Source organism: Alligator sinensis, unplaced genomic scaffold, assembly GCF_000455745.1.
Source record: "Alligator sinensis unplaced genomic scaffold, ASM45574v1 scaffold802_1, whole genome shotgun sequence".
NCBI lineage: Eukaryota > Metazoa > Chordata > Crocodylia > Alligatoridae > Alligator > Alligator sinensis.
The window spans coordinates 518,197-534,728 of NW_005841918.1; the positions used below are offsets into that span (position 1 = coordinate 518,197).

A 16,532-nucleotide genomic window follows, 5' to 3' on the forward strand; every position below is an offset into this window, starting at 1 on the left:
GGGAAAGAGGAAAACCCATTGGAAAGGGTTTCCAGCTTACAAGATAACTAAACATTAAGTAAGGGTAAAGTCCAGCTGAGTTAGATGTCCCAATGACTTTTAAAAGAAATTGTAAAAGATTCTTCATCCATATAACTAAGAAAAGAGAACAAGAAAGAAGTAGAGCCTGTGTGCAGATAGCTTAACTGTTCTAAAACTTAAATGACTACTTTGCCTCATTTCACATTATTGATGATAATGTCAAGTATGAGAACAAATGCAGCATGACATGCAGTGAAGATATAAAAATGGAAAGAACAACAACTACAATGAAATTAAAACTCAAAAATCTTAATGAGTAGGGGACTGGATAAACTCCATTCCTGAATTCTAAAAGAATTGACAGATGCAAATCTGGTAGCAAGGATTTTTAACAAATTTATTAACTTGAGGCAGATACCATATAACAGGAGAATAGCAAATATAGTACCAATCGGTGTGTCCCCACAAGTGGGAAAGTGCATTTCCCGGGGACAACTAGCAGCAGTACATATTTGTGTAACTGCTAGTTGTCCCCAGGGATGCTGGGGCCAGCACCTGGACTGGCCCCAGCAGCCTTACCTGGGGCTCTGGAGGCTTTCCAACGCTCCAGCAGCAGCAATCTAGACACCAGAGTGTGGCTCTGTCTGGCCAGGCTCCGGTTTCAGATGGCATATACTTCTTGTTTCTGGCACAGGTTTTTTTGACACTGGGATTTCCCAATGTCAAAAAAACTCACCACACTGCAAATTAGCAGTGTAGCAAACACTTGCATGTGTGTTGCGTGCAGTTTGCAGCACTGCAGATGGTTCCGGAGCACCGCAAACCACATGTTCATACTCGTCTGGATGTGCCCAATTGGTACATTTACATGTTTGCTTTACTGACGAGTAAACTACTTAACTCCACAATAAAGCGTCACAGTCTACACGTGCACCAGTATTAGGGCACAGTAAGCTAATTAAATCTGTCAAGTACAGTGGAGTATTTAACTGCACTGAAACATACATGTAGCCAGTGACCAGGTGGGAGCTAGACTCCTGGCTGCTGCCTAACCACATAGCTCCACAGGTTCTGCACCCTTGTGCCCCACCAGCCCCTCCATAGCCTGACTCCACCACCTGGAACCCGGGGCTGACTCCCTCTTCCATCTGCTTGCTTGGGTATGTTCCATACTGGTTCCAATTGCTGCTGTCCCAGGTGCACGTGTAGACTCTATGATAGGTGACCTTGACAATTTGAGTAATAAATGCTAAGTATGAAGTAAGCTGTTGCTTATGAAAGCTTATAGACTAATTGATTCAGAAGTGTCTAAGCTGCAACTCTGCCCTGTTTTCTGTGTATAATAATGGTCATCCATATTCAAGAAACATAAACCCAAACTAGGATAGGTATTGAGTGAAGTTGGCTTGCTTCGCTGTGCAAAATTGAGGCTCTTGGAATATAAATACTGGGAGAGGTAAATACCAGTGTGGGAGAAGAGCTGTTTAAGAACAAATGTATATAAAAGGTTTTTAAATCAGTAGAAAATTGAGGCTCTGGAACCAAACCTCTAATAAGAGTAGTGACTGAAAATATCTTAAGCTGTTTTATGGTCTTGATCATTTTATGAAAATCAGTACATGATGGGGATTGTCAGTGATAGTAAGGTCCATTCCATTGCTATATTCTCATATTCTGTTAAGGGCAGAATTTAGAAATCTGCAGAATATTTTTTTGGAGAAAATAGGTTTCAATTAACTGTATATATCTCATTAATTTATACCTAATAATTAGATATGGGACAGTGCAAGAAAATTGTTGAGATATTTTTAAATGAGTAGGGTTCAGGTGTTAAATAGATTTGGTTCTAGGAATAACCTTTTTGATTAGATAAAGCTAGAATTTAGACATACAAGAAATTGTAGTTTATTGACATGTTGAAGCTCATTTGTTACAGTGCTGCATATTTGTAAAGAAGCGTGAATTTTTCTGTGTATTTATAACCCTCTTGCATGTATATTGCCACTACCTTACATTATCTTTTCATTCAGGTCATTTCACAGCTTCGGATCCTGAGCAGGTCAGTAACTGCTGGCTGCAAATTTGATAGAGAAATCTGGTCAAGTGAGCTTTCTCCTGTTCTCAATCTGTGGAAGAAACTTAATCAGGTAAGAAAACAGCTTATTTAAAAAGACATCTATCTAGCTATCTATATAGTTTTTTCAAATGCATAGTAGTCCTCAAAATATCAAGGTTAAATATGTTCTTTTGACTAAGGAAGTATTAAAACAAACATGTAAATGAAATATTCTGGAAACAGAACTATTGTGTAGCATACATATAGTTGAGCTAGTTGTATACTGCGTGGTCAGGATAATTGGTCTGTCCTGCCACTTTTTTTTTTTAACATTAACATGACTGTGGATAAGATCTCCTTGGTGATTTTTTTTTTTTTTTTTTTAAACCACCAATAACATTTGTAAGTTTTAGGCTCAATCTGTTTATTTTCTCTGGCCTCCAGATGAGATAAATTCATATTTTAAAGCACAGTAATTTCACATTCATATCCTCTACTTTTCTTGTCATTAAAAAAAGTACTGATTCTTTCTGTAACTTCCCTGCACTCTCATCTCTAGTGCATTATACATCATTATTAAAATGTATTAGAATGTCTAAAAGAGATGCTTATACAATGCTGACACTGATTTTACTCTTCAACATTGCTACCTATTAGTTATCCTTGATATTTCATGTAATTGAATTCGTTTCTCCAAATACTGTATTATCAGTCCAATATTCATCTTGATACTTGAATAAATGTATCCTAAATTTTTCAAACATACGTGCCTTTATTTTGATACCTAAGTAAAATTGTGAGCAATCGTAATTCCCAATGAAATAATGGTTAACTCCTCTGAACATCAGCCCTCTTTTATTTAGGTGTTTATGGCTTTAGGTACTAACATTCAGGCATGCAAAGGCCAGATATTCAGCTTCTGTGACTAGTCAGTATGCTAATTCACATACCACTTGAGGATCTTGTTGTGAAATATACATCTATCAGGATACTTCATAGGAGAGCAGGCATAGGTAAGGTGTTTGTCATGATAGTTGCATCTATTCTCTGAATCAGCAGAAAGACAGTAGAGTTTGAGTTCTGTTTTGATTTTTATTTTTGTGAGGAGACTTCAAGCCTGTTCCCATCTTGTAGATTTTTATCTTGTAGATTTGCAGTTTACATGCTTTCATTTGTGATAGAATAGTTATATTATTAAGTACTGCCTGTTTCAAAATATGAAGCATGTGAGTATGTACAAAAGTGTGCTTAATTAAGTGTGCATTTGAACACATCATTCTGAACACAACAGAGAGAGATTCTTATTTCATAGAATCATTGAACCATAAAAAATTAAGGCTGAAGGGACCTCAGGAAGTCGCATCTAATCCAACCCCCTGCTCAAGGCAGGACCACCCCCAACTAGATCACCCCAGCCACAGCTTTGTCTAGCCAGGTCTTAAAAATCTCCAAGGATAGAGCTTCCACCACCTCTCTGGGTAACCTGTTCCAGTGTTTTACTACCCTCCTAATGAGAAAATTCTTCCTAGTATTTAACCTAAACTTCCGTTGCTGCAACTTGAGACTGTTGCTTCTTGTCCTGTCATCTGCCACCACCCTCTCAGGCTGTGTAGACAAAATGAGGGGCATGTGTGCATAACACTTTAAAGTGGGCTAAATGCTTATGCACAGCTTTAATAGTGTTGGTGTTTGCACGCCTCGGCAGTGTATTACACATGAATTCCAGCTGCTGTAGAAAATTTGGCAGCGTAATGTACCTTAAATGACTTGAGGCTTAGCAAACTAAAGCTCCTCTGAGGAGCTCCTCGCAGCCCGGGGACCACTCCACCCACCGGCAGCTTGCCCTCCCCTCCCTGCCACCGGAGAGGCAGGTAAATCAGGGGTGTGTGAACAATAGAGGGGTTTAATTGGCCATAAATTGAAGCGGTGTTTTTTAAAACCCACTGCTTCTCCCTTTTGACCCTAACCCAGAGATTTTTAACAGGCCTATCTCTGATTTCATACTGAAGCTCTGAGCAATCCTGTGGCTCTTTTACATAAAATGTTACTCCTCCTCCTCCTCTTCCTTGCCTGTCCTGAACAGTTTGTACTTATCCATGACAGTGCTCCAGTCATGTGAGCTATCCCACCAAGTCTCTGTTATCCCAATCAGATCATAGTTCCCTGACTGTGCAAGGACTTCCAGTTCTTCCTGCTGGTTTTCCAGGCTCCATGCATTCATGTACAGGCACCTGAGGTAACTAGTCAATTGCCCTGATTTCTCAAGAAGTATGAGAGCACCTCCTGTATTGCCCTCTCCTTCTTGTTCTTCCTCCAGGTCTCCCATTTTCCCACTTACCTCAGGGCTTTGGTATCCATCCCCCAGTGAACCTAGTATAAAGCCCTGCTCAGTGGGTTAGTGAGCCTGTCTGCAAAGACATTTGAGACATTCTTTCATGGTATTTACATTTGCTAACCATCACAATTTAAATATTAGAGCATATAGTCATTTGTTGGGATTATGGATGAAGTTCTCCTGTAATTTTGCCATGCACCTCTATCATCCAATTAAAGCAATACCAGTATAAAAATGGTATAAATTAGGAGAATAAGGCTGAAGAGACCAAAGCCTATGTTAATACTGCCTTTCTCACATCTTTTGTTTTATGAAGTGTGAGAAGTTTCTGGGAGTAACCGAAGCTGCCTAAATCCTAAATACAAATTAAGTATAGTTAGATAATCACAGCAACATTCTCTGGTTGCGTATGCCTCCCTATGAACAATAGTTTGAACCTGGAAACAGATATTTCTAAATTAGTTTATGATTCAGTTATACTTAATTTTCATCTTAAAGTAAACTGTATAATTAGTCATGGCAGATATTTTTAGTTTAAAATCAACATTACTAGCTCTGAATATAGTAATAATTTCAGATTAGAGTTCTTGGTGAGAAGGCAGAGTCAAGTTTGGTTTATAAATGCCATAGTGTTTTGGTATTCTTTGTTGTTTTTGAAAACAGTAACTTCTGAATCTATAAATTTATATTTTTCATTATATTTCAGGGTAAAAAAGGCCCATAGATTTCACAAGAACTTGAAAAAACTAATACAGTTTTACTACTAATTAGGTTCTGGTTAGAAACTCTTTTGACCACGGAACTCTAAAAGTGTTGCCAGTGTGTAAAAATTTATGAGAAATCTAGGGCTTACATAGTCAGACATTTGTGGCTCTTTACTAAATTCTTTACTTTATTTCCATATAATTCTGAGATTAGTGTTTATCTCAGTGTTCAGGCCTGATCCTGGTCAATTCTTATTCTTGCAAGTAGTCCTTTTGTGAGTTGTGCCATTGATACATATTGGAGTCCTGATCCTAGCTAGGATTACTGATTTAAATTAATACTTTCACATTCCGGCCTACACAAAGGCAAAATTCATTAATGCATCTTTTAAGAATTTTTAAAGAGGCAATTGAAAGTAAATTCCACTCATCCAACCTTTAGGGCCAGAGACAGACATTCAGAAAGCCAGAGCCTGAATTGATTCAGTCTTTGCAGGTTTGTCTAACCTGCCTTGATTCAACCAATGTGCAACTGCACATGCCTGCAGCTGCTCAGGCCAGGAGCTGGGAGGGATGATAGAGTGCACCCTCAACTTCAGAGAAGCTGTTTGGGGGTGGGGGGCAGGGGAGGGGGTAGCAAGCCCCAGCAGTAGCCAGGAGTAAACTGGCTAGGGAGGGGGTTTAAATCCTCCTTCCCTGTCCCACTGGCATGGACCTGAGCCAGCATCCACCTGGCGCTCCTCCCTCGCTGCTGCAGTGGCAGGGGCATGGCCAGATGCTGGCTGGCATGGCCCCCTGAGGTAGAAGGGCCAAGGAGGGGGTTTATTCCTTAAACCCTCTCCCTGGCTAGTTCACTCCAGGCTACTGCCAGAGCTGGCCATGTCCCTGCTGCTGAAGCAGCCAGCAGAGAAACGCAGGTCCGTGGTGATGGGACAGGGGGAGGCAGGGAGAAATAAACCTCTTTCCTGCCCCCTTCCTGAGCCAGCCCCTGCCCCTGCCTGTCCCTGCTCTGGGGAGGGAGCAGAGGTCCGGGGCCAGCCCTGCTTTGCTGGAGCAGAGAGCACAGCCCAGAGAGCATGCCGGGACACTGTCCCCAGCCTAGAAGATTTTGAATATTCATAACATTAGGAGGAGCCCTCAGTAAAAGGATATGCTTAATGAAACATCCTAAAGAAGTAGCAGAGGACAAGACAGTAAATGATTTCACCAACCATTTAGGCAGTATGTGAGGCTATTTACTTTGCAATGTTCATTACTAATCTGCTAAATTCACTTTTTTACTTTTGTCTGGTTAGCAATTGAATAATATATCTAGAGGTCTACTTAATTTGTGGTTTCACTTCTTTTGTGGAAACTCTGAGAAATGGCAGTGTCTGCAATCACCAGGAAATCATGCATTGGCCGTGATTTGCCATGAAAACAACTTACAAGTCCCCCCAGCATGTTATTCATATAATATGCTGTTTTTAGAATGCCCATGCTTTTAGAGTTACTGTCTGCTAGTAGCATAGACCAAGTGAAGGGGCCAGTCAGTGAAGTGAAAATGTTTCAGCACCAATCAGCAGCGAGAGGCAAGGTCACCAGCAAATGCCCATGAAATCAGCTTTTTATGCCATGACCAAGCCACAAGAACTGCTTCGTCTGTCCGCAAATTAAGTAGGCCCCTAATTATATCTAGCAGAACAAAATTAAAGAATATTCGCCAGATAAGCTATGGTCTTCTAGCATCCAGAGTACTTAAAAAAAACTATTGCTTCATCTTAGCACTCATATGTTCAGTGAATATCCATCATTTAAAAAATGATAGGTCTTCTGGTAATGTTTCAGTTTTAAAACACTTTTATCAGTATTCTTCTGATAATGTACTTGCTATGTAATTGAATTTGTATTCTGGAATGTACTGTTGTGTTTAACTAGATGATATTTCTCCAAAGACCTCTGTTCTTCTGCCTAATTAATATTAGCCTTTGTGTTAATTACATCTTCAAGATAAGTGCTAGGAAAGCAGTTCCATACCCTTGTATTCTTTGTTAAAAGCAGCAGTGGGACAAAACATTCTTAGATCATCTCATTGAATTTTCACTGGCACATTCATTCTCCTATGTCTGACGGCTTTCATTGACAGCCATAAATCTGTTGATTTTATTCAAATTTGCCTTAGTTTTGCATACTGGCCATCAAGGAGTGGCTTCTTTATTTCCAGTATTTTCAGTCATATTCATGATATTTTTTAAATTTTTCAAAAAGTTATCTTTATCATATGACATTAAGGACCTTTTGTCTTCATCTTTATGCCACCTGCTCTGAACTGATGGATTTTACATTGATATAAAACTTTATCTTTTAAGTACATGCTATTACAGTATTTATATCTATAGATATATATCTTCAAGAGGCTACTAACTTGCAAGAGCATTTATATCATTTTATTTAATTTCTTTCTTTTCTTGAATTGTATTATATTAAATCTTTATTACATGTGTTGACTAAAAGATGGGAATAGTTCTGGATGACAAAAAAGAGAATTTGAGAGGCAAGGATTTCTAAGGGTGACTTTTATTGAACCACCTGAATAGTTGAAACAGAGTTAGACAAGCTTTCAAATGCAAGACATTCTTCATCAGTCAGAAGGCAGAGTAGATATGCACCTTCATAGACTAACTAAGAAAGATATATGTATTTAGAGCATGGCATCTGATGAAGTGAACTTGGGTTCACAAAACCTTGTGCTCTGTATGTATCTCTTATTTAGTTAGTTTATAAAGGTGCACTCTGCTACCTGCTGGGTGTGTCTGCATGTGCATTAATGCACTTTTCCTAATGCGCATTAAATTTAATACCTCTAATTTGAGGTACTAAATTAATGAGCATTAGGCTGCCCTAATGCACAGTAGCGCAAGTGCATGCTTTTTAGGAGATGCTTAATGCATAGTAGCCTATTTTACTGCTCATTAGAGTAATAACACATGGGGGGGGGGTTACGTACTGCTTTAATAAGCAGTAAAAGAGGCTACTGCACATTAAAGTGCATATGTAGACACACCCTCTGACTGACTTCAAATTAACGTGGCTAACTACGTCATTCTTCATTAGGTCCTGATGAAGCAAGTTTTGCATTTGAAAGCTTGTCCAGTTCTATCCCAACTCTGCAATTGTTCCAATCAAAGATATCACCCTAAGTAATGCTTACCTCTCACATAATTCCTGGACCGTCATGATTATAACATCACTCTGACACTGCCAAATAAAGTTTTATGCTAATGTTCTTTCACTATTTTTAAATTCCCATAATTGCTGTTAGATTGCTCTTAAAATCACCTGATCTTTTCAGATGTATGGAAAAGTTTTCTTTCTCTTTTAGTCTATCTGTGCCCATTAGTAATGAAGCAAACAGGCAGTTGAAGGAAGATTTGAGTCTGTTGATGATTTATGTGCTATGAAGGAGCTAAGCACTTGTTTATTTCTTATTGTATCACAAGTCTTCTGAGTTCCTTGTTAAAGAGCACTCCACTGTTTTTGTACCATTCTGGTTTGAGGAGGATGACAATAATAGTGATGACTGTTGTGCTGTAGATATAAAAGGTGTGGACCTCTGATAATTACCAGTGTAAATCTCTGGTGTTGCAAAGTTCATACAGAGTTGAACACCTGCTAGAGTAGCAAGCCCCGGGACTATAAACTACTTTAGTGGATCTGAACATTCTACTTTGATGGTATAAAAGGAGCCATATCACCATCATGTCATACCGACTCAGGTCTGAGCATAGAACTTTTCTTTCTCTTCCTCCCTAAAACCGATATGATAGTGTTAGATAGTATTCCCTCTTCAATGCTTCATAAGTCTTATGTCTTTTTCCAGTAGTTCTTTTCTGTCTCTGTGTTTAGAGATATCAAATAGAGAAAAGCACACACTCGATCTGCTTTGACCTTGGAGAAGTATGAGTGCCTGAAGGCTTTCGGTCTCACTTTACATCCAAAGTAGCCTCCACTGTACCACTTTATATGTGAGAAGTCTCTGTTACCAAGATATTTAAGGTTCTTAACTGAAACCTAGGGGGTTTTGTGTTATATAAATAAAATAACACCATTACTCTCCTGATTTAATAACCATGAGTGACACTTTTTTGAAGATAGGAGTGCTAAATTGATATTGATTTACTGCTTTTTAGAGGAATAGGATAATAGGACTGGAAATGAGACCTTCTGGATCAGTTAGTCCAGTCCTCTGCTAAAGCAGTCACCTGCATCAGGTAATATGACCCCTTTCACAACTGCATTTCTTTGAAGAGTGATCCAAAATTTAATTCTGCAGTGGCCTAAATTTATTCATGGGCACATCATACTGTTTGTTCTTAGGCCTAAGAACAAATCATTCTTTTCCCCTCCCTGATGTTGACCTCCCTGGTATACATAGAACCAAGCTCTGCTAATCTGACGAAATAATCTCTCCATTCCCCTGTTTATCCAATTAGCCTTTCTCTGTACCTATTCTAGTTTGAATTCATCTTTCTTTAGCATGCCTGACCAGAATCATGCACATTATTCCAGATGACTTCTCAAACAGTATCTTGACAAATAGCACTATTATTTCCCTAGTTCTATTAGAAATACCTTCCGATACATAACTTTGCTTTTTATGGCAGCATCACCTTGATGGCTCATAGTTATCCTGTTCTCAACAAATACACCCAAATCTTTCTCTTCCTCTGTAAGGTCTTACTAATGAGTTTGCAGTTTGTAACACACATTCTTGTTATTAGTCCCTAGATAGTAGCTATTGTCATCAACCCCATTATATTTTGGGGGTTCATGAGGGTGTCATGGATGATATGGCATGTGTGTTTTTTCTGGAAAGCCAGTGTTATACTGTACCCATTTATGTCACTTTTATCACTGTATAGATTTATGTTATGGTGTATGTGCATATCTCTATGATTCGGATCCATGCTTTTGACAAAGGAAAAATAGAATAAATGAAACTGTTAGGTAATTCTTGCTATTGTGATATTAGGGCAAGGATAGTTGCCACTCCCAGACACAGGCAGAAGAGGTAATTATTGGGTTGGGCATCTAAGTTATTGTCTGCCTGTAATGGAGAAATCAACTGCTGTACAACAAAGGAATCTGAGAGAAATATCCCATCAGGCCAGAAGATGGCAAACCCTCTTTCTCAAAGGCATACTTTCAAGGGCAAGGGGAGGGACTTCTGGTGGCAGATGCCAGAGGTTAGGGGCGGGACTTCTAGTCCCAAGATGGTGACCAAGGGTTGGGGCACCTGTCAAGGGATGGGGCTACCCTTTCGGCCCTTGACAGCTTGCCAAAACTCAGTAAGCGGCCCTCTGCCAGAAATAATTGTTTCCCCCTGGGATAAGGAGTGATCCCAGGGAAAACCTCAGTCTGTTCCTTGACAGAAGTAGAGGAGCAGCAAGGAGAAACTCAGGGCTCTGGAAGCACCCCATTGATGGGCTTGTAACAGCTATACTTTGTATTATTAAATTTTATTACTCATATCCTTAAAATCATCCAGCTCATTTTATATGCTGTTCTTATTCTCTAGCAAATTTGCTGCACCTCATAACATTGTCACAAGCAGATTTCATTGTCATACACCCTTTTTTCTACTGACATAATTAACCTATTTAAATAAAACAGGTCCCTAAATCAGTTGTTGAGGAACTCCATTCTCCACGATATTCTAGAATAATATTTTCCCTTTTATCACAACCCATTGTCATCTATATTTCAGCTAGTTTTCTACACACTTTACAATTTTTGTACCGGTACACATTTTCTCTTGCGTGAGAGCTGCTCTAATTACAGTGCCCAGAGCATCTCATGTATCAGCGTCCCTGTGGTTCAAAATGGCAGTGGGGGCACTTTATCTAAAGCTTGTTAAACAAACTTTAGTGAAAGTAGTCTCGGTGCCATTTTGACATGTGGGGACACTGATACATGAGATGTGAAGGCTGGCTGGAGCACACTATTTAGGAGGCTCCAGCAGGCTCGATTAATCGAGTCTACTCTGACATGCTGTAATTACAACGCGTTGGAGCAGCCTTGTAATTACAACAATGTTGGAGCATTAGAGTACAAGCACCCTTTGGGAATAGGTACATTTTTACTAGGTAGAAAAAAAGTTTAAAAGAACAGGTCCATGGCTCCTGATGGTACCATCAACACTAAATGTTTGGATTTACAAGGGATATGTTTCATTACAAAGAGTTAACTTTGATATTGCACACCATACATTTGATAGTAAACAACATCTATATGTCAATCAGTAAAATGTTCTTTTAAATTTAACATTTGTAATTGATGCATACAAAAGCTGAGTCATATCACTGTATAGGGGACCAACAAAACTTTAATTATACATTCTCTTCTTTTATATATAACTTGGCATCCTCAATATTGTCAGAACCCAAAGTTGTGATTTGTTGTTTTTGTGTGCTTCGGCAACACTAAATTATGTTCCCGCTAAAATTACAGCTTCTTTGCACGGTGGAGTTTTCTGCTGCAATAGAGGAACCCGCGTGCAAAAGAGTATTTCCCGCCGTTTGTAGCCTTCTTTGCATGGTGCATTTCTTTTGCATCATAGTGATGCACGGTGCAAAGGAGTTCCCGCCATTTGTATTTAGATTTGTGCCACATTATTGGCCGGTTCTAAATGTAGGCATACGTGGCGGCTAGCTATTGGCTTGCTAGCCGTACAAAAGGCTTGGGTAGTTTCCGCCCAAGTCGGAGAGAGAGGAAACCTGGAGAGATACAGAACTCGCCAGGAGGAGGAGACTTCTCGCTGTGTGAAGATCTCCAAGCGATGTGGACCCTTGCGGACCCAACGCACCTTTCTTAAGCAGGCAACGGAGGTCTGTTTAGCTTCTAGCCTCTCCCCGTCACCGAGCGCAATCCTAGATGTATCCCTATCCTATATACCCAATTTTCGAACCCACGGAGTCTTAACAGCTCCAGGGGACCTGGGAACCGAACAGAACCCACGGAGATTCAGCCACTCTGTGAGGAAAAAATTGCCGAACCCGCGGAGCCTAAACCACTCCGGGGTCAAAGAACCGAGTTTGTCAGAGTCCTCCAACGAGGATTCAAGTGGAGCTGCGCCTGGAAAGCTGTCCAGCCTACACCGCGACCACCTTGGGTGTAAGTAAATAATCTTTTCAATCAACCATTACACCTCTGTAACTGATTCTAGCTCGCGCGTACCTTACCGCCCCGTGGTTTTCTCCGGCCCCGCATGCCCGGGCTGCTGGCCACAGTCCGCGTGCGCAAAGACGGGCCCGGCTCGCACATGGCGAGGATGGGATCAGGAGCCGGCCCGCACAAATATCAGTCTGAAGGAGGCCCATTCTTAAAATATTCTGGTTGATACAGTACAAAAACATCTTCCATGTAAGAATCACTGTAGGACCTATGATCAGAATATGTACTTTCACACAACTATGCAAACAGTGGGTCAAACATGACTCCCTTAGCTTATAGATCTTTTGGAGAAATAGGAGCTAGCTAAAGAGTAGGCTACACCACCAATTGCTAGCAATCGTCAAACCCTGTTATTACAGCTTAAACAAAAACTCCAGTCTGTTGTCATCTCCAAATTCTCTTCAGTATCATTCGGTTACTTTACGTTCAGGGCAAAGACCTGATTGCTTCAGGGTCAAAATTATTTATTTGTTTTTTATGTTCATTTTGCATAGCTGCAGGTAAGTTCTCAGCCTTGAACAGAACTTGCTTTGAAATCTGAAATGGTACCTCCATTACATAGATTCATAGAAGCTAGGGTTGGAAGGGACCGCAACAGATCATCGAATCTGACCCCCAGCTAGGCAGGAACAAGTGCTGAGGTCAGCCAGATGCCTATCCAGCCTTCTCTTAAAGACCCCCAAGGTAGGGGAGAGCACCACCTCCCTTGGAAGCCCATTCCAAATTTTGGCCACCCTTACCGTGAAGAAGTTTTTCCTGATATCTAGCCTAAATCTGCTCTCTGTCACTTTGTGACCATTGTTCCTTGTTACCCAAGAGGCACCTTAGTGAACAGAGCATCTCCGATCCCTTGCTGCATCCCGCTAATGAATTTGTAAGCAACCACAAGATCACCTCTCAGCCTTCTCTTGTGGAGGCTGAAGAGGTCCAGGTCCCCCAGTCTCTCTTTATAGGGCTTGTTCTGTAAGCCCCTAACCATATGAGTGGCCCTCCTCTGCACTCTCTCGAGTCTATCAACATCCTTCTTGAAGTACAGCACCCAAAACCAGATGCAGTACTCCAACTGCAGTCTGACCAATGTCACATAGAGGGGAAGTATCACCTCCTTGGTTCTATCACACATCTGCTGATGCATGATAAAGTGCGGTTAGCTCTGCTGATGATTTCGTCACACTGATGACTCGTGTTCATTTTGGAATCCACTATGACTCCGAGACTTCTGTGCTGCTAAGAGGGTCACTTCCTAGGCAGTAGGTGTGCTGGATATTTTTGTGCTAGGTGCAGCACTCTGCACTTGTCCTTGTTGTACTGCATCCTATTGTGTACTGCCCACTTTTCTAACCTGTCCAGGTCTGCCTGCAATCATTCCCTACCCTCTGGAGTGTACACTTCACCCCACAAAGTATTGACTGCAGACTTGGACAGAGTAGACTTCACACCTATATCCAAGTCACTGATGAAGATATTGAAGAGTACAGGTCCAAGGACTGAACCCTGCGGAACCCCACTACCCACATCCTTCCATGTTGATACCGACCTGTCTGCTACCACTCTCTGGGTGCAATCCCCAAGCCAATTTGCCACCCACCAGACTGTTTAAACATCTGTGTCACGGCCTCTTAATTTATTTATGAGAATGGGATGAGATACCATATCAAAGGCTTTGCTAAAATCCAAGAAAATGACATAGACCTCTACTCCTGCATCTAAGCATTTTGTGATCCTGTCATAAAATGAAACCAGATTGGTCAGGCATGATCTACCTGCTACGAATCCATGCTGGTTTACCTGCTGCATTATTTTTCCTCCTGGACTCCCACAAATATGATCCTTCATAATCTTTTCGAAGACCTTTCCAAGGATGGAGGTGAGACTGACTGGCCTATCTTTACTCAGATCCTCCTTCCTCCCCTTCTTGAAAATAGGGACTATATTAGCCCTTTTCCAATCCTCTCAGACCTGACATGAGTGCTCAAATAGCCGTGCCCATGATTCTGCTATGACACCAGCCAGTTCCTTCAGTACTCTCAGATGAAGCTCATCCAAGCCTGCTGACTTGAACACATCCAGTCCATCCAAGTGACTCTGCACCAAGTCAGCGTTGACAGTTGGTGGAATGGTGTCCTGCTGATACCCATCTAAGAACCCATTAGGAGACTTATCTTGAGCCCTGTTCAGGAACACCGACACAAAACACTCATTGAATAGCTCAGCATGTTCTCCCATCTGTCAATAATTGTTCCTCCTTGTTCAGTAGGGGTCCTATACTGCCCTGCGCCTTCCTTTTACTCCCTACATACCTAAAAAAAGACTTTTTATTGTCTTTAATTTGTGTTGCCAGCCTCAGCTCTGTAGTTGCTTGGGCCTTTCTAACTGCCTCCCTGCAAGTGCGGGCCAAGTAGGTATACTCCTGCTCGGTAGCTTCCCCCTGCTTCCACTGCCTATATGCCTTCTTTTTTTGCTCTTAGGCTCCCCTGCATTTCCCTGTTTAGTCAGGGAAGTTTTTTGGCTCCTTTCTCCCTTTTCCCTCGTACTGGGATAGTCTCCCTCTGCCCAAAGGATCGCTTCCTTTAGGAATGACCACTCTTCCTGGACTTCCATCTTGCCAATACTCTTATCCTGCAGTGCATCATTGACTAGACTCCTAAGCACACTGAAGTTAGCCTTCCTAAAGTCCAGCACTTCCACCCTACTAGTTATCTTACCCAACCTATGTCGTATGGTGAATTCGATTGATTGATGGTCACTGTCCCCAAGGTGACCATGATTCTGCAGCTCTCCTACCAGATCCTCCCCTGTAGCCAGTAATAAGTCCAGTAAGGCATTCTCCCTAGTGGGACCGTATAGCTCTTGCATTAGGTGAAGATCCTGCACACAGGTTAAGAATCTACGTGAATGGTTGGATTTGGCTGACTGCTTCTCCCAGCAGATGTCAGAGTAGTTTAGGTCCCCCATGACAATGACATCCCTAGACTGTATGGCCTCTGAGAGCTGCCTCAAGAATTCTAAGTATAGCTTTTCCTCTTGGTGTGGTGGTTTATAGCAGACCCCCCCCCCCCAGCTCCATGTGTCCTAACCCACAATGCCTCAATTTTCTCCTCCTCTGATCTCATTTTGATTAGAGTAGATATGTAATGCTCCTTTACATAGAAAGCAACCCCACCCCCATTTCTCCCTACTTTGTCCCTTCTGTACATCCTGTAGTGCTCAATTTGTACTGCCCAGTCATAGGTAGGGTCCCACCAGGTTTCCATTAGCCCCACTAAATCAAAGTTATTGTCTGCAAGCAGGAGTGCGAGTTCTTCCTGCTGTTCCCCATGCTCCTAGCATTAGTGTAGAGGCACTTGAGACCTCCAACTGGTGCATTTGGTGCCCCCCTGTTCTGATGCCCAAAGGGCCTCTTGGTACTTACCTGGGGTGTACTGCTGCATGTCTCACAGTTTGTAGGTTCTAGACTCTCTGCATCTCCTGCCTCCCTGTCCCCCATCATACTTAGTTTAAAGCCTGATGTAGGAGGTCAGCCAACCTGTAAAAAAGACTCTTACCTTTTGCGGAGAGATGAAGCCCATCTCATCACAGGATGTCCCTTGCATGGAAGTGCGGATCATGGTCCAGGAAGCCAAACCATTACATAAGCATGTTAGCTGGTTTTAACATTTTCATAACATACTAAAGAATTTGGTGTGTAATATCCATCAATAACATCAACATCTAGGTCAGGGGTAGGCAACCTCCAGCATGTGTCAGTGTGTGGCACTCAAAGGCATTTTGTTTGGCTCATGTGTCTCAGGGCAGATGGTGGGGAAGAAGCCGGGGCTGCAAAGCCACAACAAGGATTAGGCCCCTCATGGCTCCCCTGCTATCCGCCCCTAGCTCACCAACACCTTACAAGTTGAGGCTGTGGCTGTTTTTGACACTCGGCCCAAGAACGTTGCCAACCCCTGATCTAGGTCCTCTCGCCCAGAAAGCATTTGAGCCAGTGTCTTCTACAGCAGAGTGCTTTTAACCATTATGCTACAGGTGAAGTAGTGCTTACTAGTCATCTCCTTGAAGCTTGCCCACTGCATTTTTCATTTACTGTTCACTGGATAAAATGGACAGACAGCATTGGGATAGTTTCTCCCAGGTCCCCCTTCCTTCCAGGGCAGCTTTAACATCAGCCCCTTTGCCTCTCTCCTGATGTACTCTTTGTGATCCCACATCT

The 16,532-nt window shown here is 41.7% G+C and overlaps 1 protein-coding gene across 1 annotated transcript in view; it reads left to right on the forward strand.

Annotated features, from left to right (window-relative positions):
• DYNC2H1 (dynein cytoplasmic 2 heavy chain 1) overlaps window positions 1–16,532 on the forward strand; it is a 430,803-nt gene that overhangs the window by 318,183 nt on the left and 96,088 nt on the right. The window contains 1 exon segment of the mRNA XM_014517608.2: window positions 2,052–2,168. Coding sequence (XP_014373094.1) covers window positions 2,052–2,168 — 117 coding nt within the window.